This window comes from Pantherophis guttatus, chromosome 7 (assembly GCF_059756535.1).
Source record: "Pantherophis guttatus breed Tessera chromosome 7, ASM5975653v1, whole genome shotgun sequence".
Classification (NCBI taxonomy): Eukaryota; Metazoa; Chordata; class Lepidosauria; order Squamata; family Colubridae; genus Pantherophis; species Pantherophis guttatus.
In genome coordinates, this window is record NC_142069.1 from 41,824,757 (window position 1) to 41,841,238 (window position 16,482).

The window sequence follows — 16,482 nt, forward strand, 5'->3', positions numbered from 1 at the left end:
AATTAATACTAGTTGTCCATATCCGAACTGGATAGAAGAGAGATAACAGCATAATCTTGCAGCTGTGACTTGATACTATATAGATTTATGTTATTGAAGATGCTAAAATCTAACTTTCAGCTGTATGATGAGGAAAAATAATTAAGGTAATTGAACAGCTCCTGAAGCGCAAGTAAGAATATCCAAGACTCAGAGGACCACAGTAACAAGAGCAAATTTAGATTAGCCGGGAAATGCAGAAAAGCTTGATATAGAAACTAATTTCTATTATTATCCATATCAATATTATTAATTATTAGGAATAACATAATATTCCTATTCATCACACATATAGTCTTCATTCTAGTTCAGTATTTGATAACATGCATATCTACATGTTTTTTGTTTGTTATTAATTTACAAGTAAAGCTTTGAAACACCATTTCAAATACTGTGCCTCTTCAAAACTTAAATATAGATATTGTGATTATTACAATTCTTCCACCACATAAATTGATCACATCTGCCCATATCTTAATAAACAATTTATAACATACATCACAATCCAAATAAAATTGGCATTATTAATCCAGATAAATATGTCAAAAGATCATATACTAGATTCCTTGTAAACAATAAAATCCAACTCATGGACCTTGTTATTATTTTACCAATTTGAACTACTAATTCAAAACAAGTTAGATACTTTAAAGTCTGTTTTTTGGGAGGGAGGGAAATAAAACACTCTTTTATTGTAGCTCATCTTGTTATGGATATGGATGGAAGAGGGTTTTAAGATTGTTTGATTCTGGTGATTCACCAGTTAAATATTTTAATTAATTCAGAAATACTAAATCTGCCTGCACTTCAGTTTTTGGCAATAATTGCATGCTGTACATGGTTAAGGGACAGCTAGTATAACAGCAACTCACTTTAATGATCTAAAGCTGTCCTCTGACCCTACATGGTCATTTGCAATTACTGAAGCTCAACAGTATGTGCTAAATTATACTGACAATGCTGCCACTCTTACAACATCTTACATACATCCCTCTTTGCTAATAACTAAACTCATGGGATTAGACAATTTACACAGTAGACTTCAGTAATGGCATTAGCTCCTAAAGGTATGCATCTAATGAGAATTCTGTCTCATTTAACCGTTGTGCCCCAGTTGAAGTATTTTCATCAAGATGTCAATTGTTGCCTGAAACGTTTTTCAACTTTTATGAGCCTTCAGAAAATATATGGGTGGTGCTTTATCAAATGCTTCAATTTCTACAGGTCAGTCTTGGGAGAATAGTGAATCAAGAAAAGCTAAACTGTTGCTAGATATATATTTATATTTATCCATGGGACATCTCGTTACATATTGTTATAAAATATCTTTGTATATTTTACAAATTTATTAGGTTTCATTCTGGTGTTCAGCAGAATTCCCAAGTAGAACAGATATATCTAAGATAATGGAAAAAGACATTGTTTTTAGACTCAAGTGAGCACATAGCTGGAAGATAGTTCACAACACTCAATTACATTCTTGGTGCTTATTACTAAGAAACCAATATGCCACAAGTTTAGGGGAATTTTTGGTTATCATCTATAGCAAGGAAGATAAAATAGTGGCCCTAATTATATTAACAGATCTAACATAATTAAATGTATAGTTAAAATTGGTATTGATGCGACTATGTTTTATTTATGGACAACCACATCTCCGAAGCTTGAAATTAAGATATAAACTAAGCAATAAAGAAAATGAAGCCTAAAAGTCACTGAGGCACTGAAAATATAGAAAAATTGCTAAGAAATGTTATACAATTTGCAGTTTTTTAACCAGCTTAAACACCTTCAAAAAATTACTATGCCATGATTCTATGAAGATAGCTAAACATTAATTCATACTAAGTCTACCTCTTTTTTTTTGAACCGTTAAGAAATGAATGTCAACTATAAGCTATAATAAATTATATAGATTTTAAGATACGTGATTCTTTATAATTTAAAAAGCATTTCTGAAAAAGGAAGGTGCAATTTCTCTCTAGATTTCTTAATCCTTAATAAAAAGCATATTTCAATCTATAAACCTATGTATCTGATACACGACTCAGCAAGATAGTTAATGTGTTCATTGGAAGAAAGGCTGGGAATGGCAAAGAAAAATAATATAGCAGTTTGATAGAAGTGATAAATAGGCTAAATCAGGAACAGGAATAGGGATTAGGAACTCATCATGGAAGCACAAATAAACCCAACAGAACACAGAGGAACCATCTGGCACGCTGCCCTGCTGTGAATCTTCTTTTTCTGCACTGCTAGAAATTGCTGATACAAAATGTTCTGACAAATCAAATGGATATCAACAAAAAGTAAACATGGCAGGTTACTTCCGAACCATTAAAGAATTTAGAAGAAACAGGTCAATTTCACCCAAGTTTTCAAATAGAAAGTCATATTTGAATATGTCAAAGTCAAATAGGAAGGACTGGTATATGTTAGTTTGTATGCATGTTATTGCTGGATTTGATCATTAAAATATGCAAATTCATGTATAAGTTTTTATTTATTTATACAATTGATATAACCACCTCTCTCAATGCCTATATTGTGAAAAATAGTGACTATAGATAGCTTACAGAAAATTAAAACAAAAAACAAAATGTGAGGTAAACAATACACAAAGAAACCATAATATGGCTGGAATAAAAAAAAATGAAGAATAAAACTGAGAACATTCAGATTTTTAATGCTTTATGAAAAGCCAACAGGATTGGGGCCTACCAGGTCTCTGGGAGGAGGTTGTTCCACATGCAGGCACAACTATAAAAAGGTCCAACTCCTTGGACCTGTAGACTGACCCTCTCTATTAGAAGGGACCTGAAATTAATAATATTAAAATATTAATGCCCAATAATTTCATGTTGTTTTTAAAAAAGACCCAAGGCTTTAATTTTATTTCTACATGATGCATAGTATTAGAATAGAAATTGCCTAAATGGCCCCCTGAACCTCTATGATGTCATGATTGTAAAAGTGAATGCAAAAACTGACTTTTTTATGCTTTTTCTATTTGTCATTTTCAAATGCATATAGGTGGATTGAACCATAGAATTTTGCAAAAGCTGAAACTGAAAGAAACATTAAAAGTTCATTTTAACACTAATTATTTGAATCCTTATACTTTAGGGCAGGGCTGTCAAACTCCCAGCCCACGGACCGGATTCGTCACACACTGGCCACACCCACACCTGGTTTAGCGAAGGGGGAAAAAGTCCCGATACATCACGTGACACCACCGTGATGATGTGAGTTTGACACCCCTGCTTTAGGGGAAAAATCATTAAAATTATATAAGACTGCTACTCAAAGTAATGACCTTGGGGATGGAACAACAGACAGCAAAACCAAGTAGAAAAAAAAATGCAATATAACATCATAACACATTCAAAGGCTATATTCAGGAAAACTATGGCTTGTCATTTACAAGCATGAGCTTCAGATTTCCTTTTCTCCTCCTCCACTAACTTCTGTCTCCTCTGGAACCTTGCAGAAAATAAAAAAAAAATTCATTTCCACTTTCAATTTACTATACTGCTCTTTGATATTTTGTCTAAATCTAGATAAAAGGTTTGTACTATGATTTATTTAAACAAACAGATTTCAAAATATAGCTTATGGCTTGTTTTAAGTATAACTAAGAGCACAGATTTTACTCTTAAGTCATAATAATATACAGACTTAATAAAACTGGAAATGCTACTTTCTGGTTTTCGGCTCTCAGCTGCTGCAGAGGAGGAAATGTTAGGAGATTCAAAGGTGAAAACACTCAAGGTTTTTTTACAATTCATGGTAGTTTAATACCAGCATGGAGTCACCAACTGTTGGTGACTTTTATTGCAGAGAAGAATAAAAATGAAAGAAAATTATGATAATTTTTAGATCTATTCATAGTGACACTTTATACAATAAGGTTTTTTTAGCTAATCGTAGCTATTTTCAGTACTATTTTTTTCCAGCAATTTTAATGCTGCATTTGTATTGTGTTGGTGGTAAACTGGTTTACTCTGTAATACAATAAAATAAAAAGCAATAACCAAAATAATGATGTATTTCACTGAAGAAATTGTTTGAATATTTAGCAGCATAGATAATATATAATGATGACTTTTCATATATTGAGCATAAAAAGCTCCAAGCATAAATTTAATCAAATAACAATGCAGTGCATTTAATTTTTTGTTGATTACTACTGATTACTGTTCTCATACTCACATAATGCTCACTGATTCAATCAAAAGCCATTTATATGCAACTGAGAAACATATTGATATCTCCAGCATCACTTTTGTCACTTGTGCTTTGGAACCTTGCATCTCCTGGCTTCTTCAGGAAACGGGTGGGGGTATTACTGACTGTATCCAGGAGATTGTCGATGCCTCTTAATAATAAAGGATGATGTCTCCAGGCTTGGAAGATGATATGATCTGTCCCTTCCTAAAGAGGCACTTCCTAGAATTGGCCATATTTGAAAACTATAGTCCAGTCTCCAGTATTTCCTTTTAAGGAAATATGTTGTGGTGAGAATTCAGCTGCTAAGAGCTATATGAGAAATGGATGATTTGGATTCCTTTCAGTCAAGATAAAGTAATGGGCATGGAATGGGATTGATCTTGCTGGTAGGTAATAAAGAAAGGAGCAGTTTCTGAAACCATATTACATCCTTCTGGATTGTCTGCAAAAATTTGGAGAGGCACCGTCTTCCCTATTTAATGGATGGTTCCAAACCCACCTTAATAAACAACATCACTGAGGAAGAAAGGTTGGGTCTCTGGTTCCATGAGGCAAGTAGGAGGCAAGCACTTCCCTTGGGGAACAGCCTGCATCTTAAGAATCTTCACAGCTCTTTCCAAATGAAATGTGGGTTTTTTTTATATCTTCTGCTGGTGCACACCTCATCTCTTATCAATTTTGTTGCTGCAACATACTCAATATGGAAATGCTTTTGCACCTGAAAACTGCAGCCAGCACAAACTGCAATGGTCCATTTACAGGTGGGTGTGACCATCATGTGTACATTAATACTTCAGGCCCTACATTGGCTACTAGATGTGTGGATGAATTTCAAAGTACTATTTTTTATCTATAAAGTGGACACAGCTTTGCACCAAAGTACCTACAGGAGTATCTTTTCATATATGAATCAGCCCATTTGGTAGCAATAGCAGTAGCACTTAGTCTTATAGCTTCATAGTGCTTTACAACCCTCTCTTTCTCTAAGCAATTTACAGTCAGCATATTGCCCCCCAACAATCTGTGTCCTTGTTTTATCGGCCTTGGAAGGATGGAAAGCTGAGTCAACCTTGAGCCGGTCAGAATTGAATTCCTGGCAGTGAGCAGTGTGTTAGCTTGCAATACTGCATTCTAAACACTGTATTCACCATGGCTCATGGTAATTCTTCACATGAAATTTTTTTGGAGAGAATGTACCCTAGGAGGTACTGCTTCTCATTAGCTGTTTTGGCCTTGTAACATACTTTCTCACAGTAAAAACATTCATGCTGTCTTGTGGATGTCTAGAATTTTTGCAGGAGCACTGATGTAGATACACTCATCATGTTTCCATCTTATCTCTTGATAAAAGGGGAAGTTTAGTGAACAACAGTACATGGTGAGACTTATATAAGTAATATATACTGCTCAAAAAAATAAAGGGAACACAAGCAGAAGACATCCAAGATCTGAATGAATGAAATAGCTTATTAAATACTTTGTTCTTTACATACAGTAGTTTATACATTGCTCAAACAACTAAAGGGAACACAAAACTACTGTATGCTCAAACAACTAAAGGGAACACAAAACTACTGTATGTAACGAACAAAGTATTTAATAAGGCTATTTCATTCATTCAGATCTCGGATGTCTTCTGCTTGTGTTCCCTTTATTTTTGTGAGCAATGTATTTCCACATGTATATTCTATAATCAGCTTTTTCCCATTTTATCAGTCTTCTCCAGTACAAGGTTGCAATTTTGTTTTACATTCTTCATAAAGTATTTATTTCCTAGCATATATATATAAAAAAAACAACCTAAGGACATTTTCATATTTAATGTTAGATAAAGTAACTATTTTTTTCTGAAACTAGGAATCATAGTTTTAATATAGCATCGTAGTAATCAGTACTGCTGTACTGAAGCATAAACAAATGTCTATGGCCCAAATAAATATTTTAAATTATATCTTTAAATGCCTCAACATTAAAAATTGTGTTTTGTAATCCTGAAATATCCTAATATAACATTTTATTTCAGTATCTAACATGTTAAGAAATAGACTTCTGAGAAAAGGAAAACATCGAACAATCCCCTGAAGTTTAAATGTTCCCAAGTAAAAGGTATCCTATTCTTGAATTCAGTAATAGGCAAGAACCATCTGTACAAATTCCTGAGAAAAACCTATAATCTCACCTTTAGCTTCAAAGAGAAATGAAAATAATTTTTAAAAATTTTTGGAAGACTTTCAATGTGTTCACATTTTTTCCTGTTACTTAAGTTTTGAGTCTTTTACAGCAGTAAACCTGTGCTATACTGACTATTTTAAAGCTGGAACTCTTTTAAATGATTCCCATTTGATGACTTCATTAGAGTAATATCAGATTATGATGCCTCATTACTTATAGGAGAGTATACTCTGAAATGTTTTTAAAATAATGAGGCACAGATTTATAAATCATAAGAAATTTTGTTCATTTTGTTTTTTTAAACCATTAATTCTTTCTTCATTGTACTACTCTTTTCACCAAGAGATGACTTGTTTACATATAATTGCAATAAAACATAGATCAAAATATGATCATTAAAAGCAAAGACAAAAAGGTGACCCAAAAATTAAGCAGCAACTTTAAAAAAAGTTCAAATACCAAATAACAAGAATATCAATTCACTTAAAGTTTAAACTTATGACATTTCCTTTTATAGATTGATAGATAGATAGATAGATAGATAGATAGATAGATAGATAGATAGATAGATAAGAACTTCCAAAGGAAAGGAAAGACCAAAAATAAAGGATGTACTTCTCACAAAAAATTCTGTAAGTGAATCCTTCACCAAGCAATCTTTCTCACAATCTCAAAATCTGCTTCAGAGGTACACCATATCCCCAGATAGATTATTAGGGTGTGTGAAAGTCTGCCAGACTTTTTAAATAATGCAGTAATAGAAGACAAAGCAGACAGAGGAAGCATATGATTTTGGAGTCCTTTATTTATTCATTGAAAATCGTTAAACTATCACAAAACCATTGCCTGAGATTTTATCATTCTCCTTTGCTTCTTTTGTTGCTATTTTTTTAATAAATTTTGTCTTAATGATGCTATTCAAATTATAGTGCAATCTGGCATTTAAAAGATGAGTAATCTCAAAATTATCTTCTACAGCTATTGGGCTTGTTTATTAGGAACTGCAGTTAGGATGTTTTTGTTGTTGTTTTAATAGCACCTGTTGTTTTCTAGGACACAGGAAACTGTAGGACAGAAACAAACACAAATATTTGTTCAGACTTTCACACGTTTATAATGAGATATAAATGCTAGAGAAATTAAATCTCGGTTGAACAATCTTGAATGCATCTATTCTACAAGCGAATAATCAGTTGTGTTTCAAACCTTTTATTCTGCTCTTCAAAGTATAAAAATCCACAGCATACACAAAGGCCATGTTTAACAGTTTAGTGCACTTTTAAAGGCACATTTGTCTCAGAACACTTATGTGGAAATAAAAGAACTGGCAAGGGGTCAGGCAACATTCTAAATCTAACAATTATTTACTACATACCAGGTTGTTAAGATTTTTCTCCCTTTTTTTTGCTTGGGACCAATTGTTTTCAAATTATAAATAGACAATATTGTCCTAAGTGCTGTAAAAGGATCCTTACAAGCTCACAACTGTATTGTAACACTTGTGAGTCCAAATAAGGTCCAAATATTCCTGGCACTATTGTTAAAAAGATAATTTACTGAAATGTACTATCCTATTCAGTGAAGGGCTTTTATACACAAGGATGTCTTCATTCATATTATAATGCTCATGTTTTGAAAAAAAAGTTTACACAGATAACCTTAGAGAGGGCATAAAAGACTGAAGATTTTTTTTCAATAAGTTACTGCAATTAATATGGATTTCAAATTCTGAATTTAGCATTATTTTCTTTAAAAAAAAAGAAAGAAAATCTGCCAGTGCAACAAATCTTAGACCTGAATTTTAAGATTTAAAATTATAATTAAGATATACAGTACCAGATTTCTTGATAATTGAATTTTATGCCATTACTTAAGGGTGACTCTATTGACTTAACTCTCAGATCTTCAAGGAATATACATTTTTGATCAAGCAGCAAAAAAGAGAACTCCATGCAGTACAAATATTATTTTGGTTCATATGCCTTCCTTGAAGCATTAGCTCTCTATAGTTTCCCTAAAATAAAAGTAACTTTCCTTAATTTTTATTAAAAATAACCATACTAAATGGTTCTCTCCCAACAGAACTAGGTATTCCCATGAGGTGTCCAAAAAAGCCTTATTGTTTGTGCCTTGAGGAAGAATTCTGGATTGACTTGTTCTGTGAAATGTGAAAATATTTACAGACCCCTTGCATCCTGGACATGAACTGTTTCAACTTCTACCCTCAAAACGATGCTATAGAGCACTGCACATCAGAACAACTAGACACAGGAACAGTTTTTTCCCGAATGCCATCACTCTGCTAAACAAATAATTCCCTCAACACTGTCAAACTAGTTATTAAGTCTGCATTACTATTAATCTTCTCATCATTCCTATTACCCATCTCCTCCCACTTATGACTGTATGACTGTAACCTTGTTGCTGGTATCCTTACGATTTATATTGACTGTTTCCTAATATGATTTGATTGCTTATTTGTTCCCTATGACTATCATTAAGTGTTGTACCTTATGATTCTTGATGAATGTATCTTTTCTTTTATGTACACTGAGAGCAGTGCACAAGACAAATTCCTTGGGTGTCCAATCACACTTGGCCAATAAAGAATTCTATTCTATTCTATTCTATTCTATTCTATTCTATTCTATTCTATTCTATTCTATTCTATTCTATGATCCAATTGTTTGTTATCTCAGCTCTCCATGGTATTCTTAGGAATCTTCTTCAAACCTAATTCAAAAGTACCAACAGTCTTTCTATCCTGGCTTCTTGAAAGTCCAACTTTCAGTTCTCCTGAGTGTCAGAGATGAAACCATTACCTGTTGAATTCCACAGGCTAGATACATGATAATTGAATACATTTTCAAAGTCTTCTTTGGTACCCTAGTAAGTGCTAGTCTGTTGCACATTTTGATTCCTGGTTCCTTCTTATGGTTGATCAAAACAAAGCTATCTACCATTTAAATACACTGCTCAAAAAAATAAAGGGAACACAAGCAGAAGACATCCGAGATCTGAATGAATGAAATAGCCTTATTAAATACTTTGTTCGTTACATACAGTAGTTTTGTGTTCCCTTTAGTTGTTTGAGCAGTGTATAAACTACTGTATGTAAAGAACAAAGTATTTAATAAGGCTATTTCATTCATTCAGATCTCGGATGTCTTCTGCTTGAATTCCCTTTATTTTTTTGAGCAGTATATAATCCTTCCTTACAACTCTGTCAGTTCTAAGGTTGGCTGATGGACCTATTAGAATGACTGTGGTCTACTTTGCATTTAATCTTATGTTTCCTGTTTTCATTCTGTTTGACTTTTATTACTAGAGCTCCAAATCATTTGTATTTTCATCTGTAAGAGTAATATCATCAATATAGTATAGGTAGTCCCCAACTTACGACTAATTTGTTAAAAGAGTGGTTTGGGTGACACTAGCAAAATGTATCAGATGACTAAGTACAAAGAGTCAGAATTAATTCTCTAACATAGAATTAAAAAACTGCAATTTAGTGAAGATTTCACAAGGTTTGGGTTTTAGCTTTGGCACTGGGGCAGTATTTTTTAACAATTTTATTAATGACCTGGAAGATGGTAGGGATGAGCATTTATAAAATTTAAGTTTAGCAGAAAGTTGAGAGATCTAGCCAACATGCAGTATGACAGCAGATTTTAGACTGATCTGGAGAAATTGGTAGACTGGACTGAAAGGAATAAGATGTCTTTTACTAAGGAGATACATAACGTATTTCATTTAAGGAGAAAAAAATGTAGGACACATGTGTACAAAATGGGGAATTCATGATTTGGAAACACAGAGAAAGATTTGGATGTGGTCATTGATAACAATCTCAACATGAAAGACCAACACAATACTGAGCTGCAGTAGAAACAGTGTATGAAGGAAGCATGAAGTTATCAGTGTTCTCTACCTGGCATTGGTGAGACCACACTTTGAGTACTGTATATGATTCTAGGCATCACATTTACAGAAGGATATTGACAGCTTGGAGAATGTTCAGAAAATGACAACAAACATGATTCAGAGACTTCAGGATATCCCCTACAAGATAATAGATTAAAGGAGTTTACAATGTTTAGTTTGGAAATAGCCATGTTCAGGTATATAAAGGGAAACCACGGGGAACATGATCAAAAACTACTTTCCATAGAAGCTAGAAGCAGAAATAGATAATATAAGTTATTCCCTAAATTTCAGTTAAATATAATTCTTTTTAAAAATCTTCCTGATAGATCTATACAACTGTGGAAGAGACTATCTGTGGGTTCTCCACCTCTGGAACAGATAAGACAGCCCTTATGGAAAATTAGTTTTCATACTTTAGAGGGTTGAACTAGATAATCTTCAAGCCTTCGTGGACTTCCTGTGACATCACATGACACCCCCCCCCCCAGGAGTCCACAAACCACAGATTGAAAACCACTGCTTTAAAGCATTGGAAGATATTTAACAGTCATTTTGTCTATATATTGTGCATTGGTATCATCTGATTCCTAAAATAATGGCTGGTACTTAGAAAATGTAAAAGCTAAGCATTTAACAGTGCTGTTAATAACACAGCCAATGAAGAAGTAATTTCAATGCATTTTGAATCAAAATATTGTTATACCCTTTGCCTCATATGCAAAAGCCAGGGCAATATGGAGGCAAACATAATGCAGGGAGACATAAATAAGCTCTGTAGTACTAATTGGACACAATACTGCAATCTGCAAAATTGATTAACACCCCCATTCTCAGCCTGGGAAATGCAGTGGCAGAATTAGGCATCTGAATATGCATGGCTTCTATAATTACAACTCTCTTTAAAATCTATTCACTTGATCAAATTGTGTTTCACATTATTGTGATAGCTCTGCATGCCTTGGAAAATAGTTATATAAAATGACTATATACAGAGAAAGCATCCTACAAATCAATCCATGTATACACAACAGTAAGTTCACTTTTTTAAAAAATAGCAATCTGGAAACACTATTAGGTTTATTTTGCAATTTGATTTGATGTCTTGGGGGAAAGAGCTTGATTTACTTTGGACTAGATTAGTAGATCATCAACCCACAAACTCAAATAACCCTTCAGGGTGGATGGTGATAAAAAAGCAAACTAAAATGAAAGTCCAGGGCCATAAATTGCATTAAGATCAGGGTTTGCTAAGGCTGCGCAAGACAATTGAAAGAGGTGCCTCACAAACTGTAGCAATATATACAAAATATTTTTTTAATCATTGTAACAGTCACTTTGTTTGCAAAGCTCACTTGGCTACTTCACATGCAAATATAGTCAGGGACAACTATCAAATCAGTCATAAAAGTCTTGCAAACTGTCTTATTTGCTTTAAGGATTCAAAGACAGCTGTTTCCAAATCAAAGTCCCATGCTCGCTCAGCAAAGCACTGGTTTCAAGTGCTTTGTACAATCACATTATTTACTAAAGTCATACCTATATGTATTACCAAATACAAACTTGCTTGTATTATATATTATTGTAAACTGCCATAAGTCAATTATGATTTTGCTGAATATAAACTGGATGGATGGATGGATGGAGAGATTAAGAATATCCCTCCCTTTCCAAATACACAAAATTCTTAGTAGAAGCAACAATAACATTTGCTAAGGCAATTACAAATAAAACATGGTTATTAATGAGAGCATGGTCTTTGTTTATAGTGAAAGCAACTGAATCCTTTCAGAGTGAAAAGTACAGTGTTTGCTGTTGTTGGGGGGGGAAAAACCAAGGACAGATTGAATCATTAGATAATTCATTTCTGTTTTTGATAAAATCTGTGTATTTGTGTGCTATTACAATCAATAACTGCAAAACACAATCCCACTCACCTTATATACAGCAGGAACAATTTGGTGCATTTTTAGCCTATGAAATACAAATACATCATAAACTGCTGACACTGCCAACACGGTCACTCCTTGCTCCTTCCATAACATGCTGCAAGTGGCACACAGACCGGCACCCAAGATCCAGCCCCAGGTTCCTTCTGAGTAGTTTCTTGTACAGCAGTGTTTAATATAACAGACTAGGGAGAGCAGAAAGAAAAGGCAAGCTCCAATATCAGCTCTTCCCACAATCCCTGCCACTGCTTCAGTGTGAATGGGATGAGAAGCAAACAGCAAACCAGCTAATAAGGTCCAGTGTCCATCACCAAACAGCACTCGAGAAAAATTAGTGAAAAGACCCGTGACTGCTGCATGTAGAAGGACATTTACAAGATGGTAACTCCAAGGATCCATTCCTCCAATAGCATAGTTAATGCGAAAAGAGAGTGTGCAGAGAGGTCTGTAGGATTTATGGCTCCCGCTGTGGGTCAGAAGAGTGCCCCAAAAGTCATTATAGAATAACTGCGTCCATGGTGTTTCAGGAAGAAGATCTTGGTTTGTCTTGATTGCTCGGCTAAAAAAACAAAACAAATACGAAAATAATCAAACTACATGACAACAATAAATAGGATTGCTAAAGAATATAACTGAAATTAACAAATTTATTTTCCAGTTTGACATGAAATTAGCATAAAAAGGTACATTATCAAGCATAGTACTACTTCCTCCATTTTAAACTCTACACAAGTAGTGATAGAAGTGCTGCTTCTACTAACTTTTCAATTCAATAAATTTCCTCATCAAACTGGCTTTTCAAACCTTGGAAACATAGGATACATTAACTTAAAACAATTCATTCATCTGAGCCTAATCCAGAAGCAATCATTGATAAATTATAATTATGATGTAAAAGAAATATAATTAACTGAAAAAAATGTGATTGAAATTTACAGATAAATGTCTCAAAAAAGAGAACTATTTAATATGAGTAGGAAAGGTAGCTAAAAGTTTATAGATTTGAAGGTCTATACTTTGGTTCCACATGAAGTACATATATAATTTGCCTTTGGTATCCACATATTTTAGGCAACAGATTGCCTCCTATTCTTCTCTTTGAAAATTTCTCTACAATGAAAACGATTGCACCAGAGGGTCAGAAACCTTCAAGTTGCTGATGGAATGATTTCCATTACTGGAAACATCCCACTGGATTTTCTCTCAATTTATAGAAAAGCATACTAAATCATTTTAAACTGAATGATAAGTTCTGCTTTTTTTAAAAAAAAATTCAGCCATCTGATTGAGGATGAAAGAAACATGTTCTTCCTGTAAATTGATAAATATTTCACACATACACACTATACTTTTTAAAGCAGAATTAGGAATCCTATGATCTCCAAATTTATTTATTTATGTGATATTTCTTCATTTTCTCTGACTCTTGAGGTACATGTTTAGTCAAAATGTGATAAAATACTATATAGAAGTACTGAATGACGATTCAGTAATGCATCATAATACAATATTCATATTTCATAATACAATATTCATGGCATGGATAGTTCACTCAATAAAAGAAATCATTAAAAGCCTTCTGTACAAACAGGTCTTGATGTATTCCAAAAGGTCATGACAGCCATAATAGGAAGGACTGTTCTCTACAAATATTGCCTATCCCCTCTGACCAAATGTCCAGGTGTGGGAAGGGATTTACAGCAGCACTTTTGATTTATATTTGTTGGGCACATTGATTTTACTTGGGATACGTACTCTCAAACTTTCCCAGATCCCAACCCATTAGAATTTTTTAAGTAACAATCAATACCTTGAATTACATATAAGACATGATAATATAGTATTTGGCTTGTAAGCACACATACATTTTGGCATCAGTTGAAGTGTTCAAGTGATCGAGTTCACATACCATCCTGTTTTAGGAAAAGTCAAGTATCTAGTCTGCTTCTTCTAGAGTTCTTAAAGAGGAAGTGAACCAGATTTCCTCTGAGATTATCTACAGCAAGAATCCATCTCTTCATCCCCTATCTTGCAGATGGCCAGATGCAGAAGTGGGTGGTTTCACAAGATGTCAGCTCTATCAAATGACTGCACTAATTTTCAATCTCTCTTCCTCTACCATCACCTACTTTCCCATTTCCACCATATTTTCCTTTCCTGATTTACCCATATGCCTCCATGTGAGAGAGTGTCACTGGCCCAAAGTCACCCAGCAGGTTTCATGCCTACAGTGGAACTAAAAGGCATGATCTACTGGTTTCCAGTCTGGTACTATAACTACTGCATCAAATTGACCCTCACAGTTAGTTGTGAAATAAAAAACAACTGTGGGTTTGGTTGCTTATAACCGGCAGTTTCTTACTGGAATGTATTAGTAGTACAGATAGTCATCAATTTACAACCACAATTGAGCCAAAAAAAAATTGTTGCTAAGTGAGATATATTTGTTATTAATTTTGCCCCAATTTACAACCTTTCTTGCCTTGGTTTTTAGGTGAATTAAGATTTACAAGGTACCAAATTAATACATCAGTGACTTGCTCCCTTTGTAGATTTAGCTTAATACAGGTAGTCCTGAATTTAACAACAGTTTGTTTAGTGACCGTTTGAAGTTACAATGGCATTGAAAAAAGTGATTATGACAATTTTTCATAATTACGTCCATTGCAGATCCCTCTGATCACATAATCAAAATTCAGACATTTAGCAACTGGCATGTATTTATGACAGTTGCAGTGTCCCAAGGTCATATGATCACCTTTTGTGACCTTCTGACAAGCAAAGTGAATAGGGAAGCCAGCCACAACCATATTACCAATTTAACAAGTGCAATGTTTTCTTCAACAAAAGTGTTTAAAGAAAACAATATCTGAAACTATTTGCAAATATGGTAAATGAAGAAAGCTGAATAAATATCTTTTCTTGTTAAATGCTTATTTGGGACTTTAAAAAATAAAGCATAAAAGAGAAAATAAGAAAGTTGCAATTCTAAACAAAATTCCAACTTCGTATCTAAAATACCACTGAAAAAGTATAAAGTCAAACTTCAATACTGCTATCTCAGTGGTGGTATTATTAAGTACATTTGCACCTTATTACTTTCATGTATAATTAATATTCTCACTTTTCTGAAATAAAAATGCATTAACAAACTAAGGATTTTTTTAGCACTTAACAGTATTTTTTTTGCCCAGATCAAAAACAATGTTAAAAGTAATTTTATTAACATCTTGACAAGGCCTAGATGCATTTCTGCATAATATTCCAGATAGTTAATTTTTTCTCAAAAACATTTTTGACTGAAGGGCCAAACTAGCACCAGGTTAGTGTTATCACTCGGTTCTCTAACAAAAAGATTATCTTCTATAGCCATTCTGGTTATTAATCCAGCGTCACTAATGGGTATAATAAAAGAAATTATCCATGGGCTGTTTAATAAAAGATTCTAATCTCTGCTCTCTCTGAAAGGCAAAGTGTCTTAAAGAAAGTCATTTGTCAAAGTTCCAAGCAAGACTTGCATTTTTTATTTTTTTGTTAGGCAAAGACAGCATTTGCTGGCTCTGAAGGAAAGCCTACCTTTCAAGTTTTAATCACTCTTCATTTTACATATCCCAGGAGGAAAGTATGCCTTACTCATGATATCACTAATGGATTATATAGGGTTGTGGGAAATCAGTTATCACTGTTTTAAATAACTAAACTGTTCTGGTTGTTTTTTTGTTTTTTTTTTGGTTTTTTTTTTGATGAAAATAAAATGATGGCAAACAACTTCCTATTGTCTCCTCTGAAAAAAGAAAACCATATGTTCAATGATCAATCAATATAATAGAAAAGTACAAGACGCTAAACAATAGAAAAAAAATAAAATACATAAAAATCCTTAGTTCATTCAAACTTGGAACTGTTTATGAGTGCCTCTCCTTTTGATAATCTTATTAAACTGATATTGATACCATGTATTCTGCAAGATTATTCCAAATTTATTGGAAAGCCTAGAAATTCACAAATATACTAAGTGCTTTTTCTATATTTTTTCCTACTGGAAAACAAACAACTCTATAGGGAAGAATTGTTCCAGTAGGCATGATTGAACTGCATCCTCATGAGGCTCCTCTAGCACAGGTTACCTCAACTCACCTTAATAGTGGGAAGATAAAATCCAAGGCTT

At 33.5% G+C, this 16,482-nt stretch overlaps 1 protein-coding gene and 1 long non-coding RNA gene across 9 annotated transcripts in view; one reads left to right on the forward strand and one right to left on the reverse strand.

Annotated features, from left to right (window-relative positions):
* The window catches only part of LOC132712599 (uncharacterized), a 28,424-nt gene extending 24,859 nt beyond the window's left edge, over positions 1–3,565 (forward strand). For both annotated transcript variants that reach the window (XR_015728948.1, XR_009623243.2), the window contains one exon: positions 3,166–3,565. This is a non-coding gene — a long non-coding RNA (uncharacterized LOC132712599). The remainder of the gene's footprint in view (positions 1–3,165) is intronic.
* Positions 1–16,482, reverse strand: part of TMTC2 (transmembrane O-mannosyltransferase targeting cadherins 2) — a 261,421-nt gene that overhangs the window by 104,307 nt on the left and 140,632 nt on the right. For 6 of the 7 annotated variants that reach the window (XR_004588693.3, XM_087874070.1, XM_034403049.3 and 3 more), the window contains exon 2: positions 12,303–12,873. The exons of the other annotated variant lie outside the window; for it this stretch is intronic. Coding sequence is in view for 5 of the 6 variants with exons in the window: in XM_034403049.3 (XP_034258940.2) it covers positions 12,303–12,873 (571 nt within the window). In the remaining variant the exon portion in view is untranslated. The remainder of the gene's footprint in view (positions 1–12,302; positions 12,874–16,482) is intronic. 7 annotated transcript variants of the gene reach the window in all.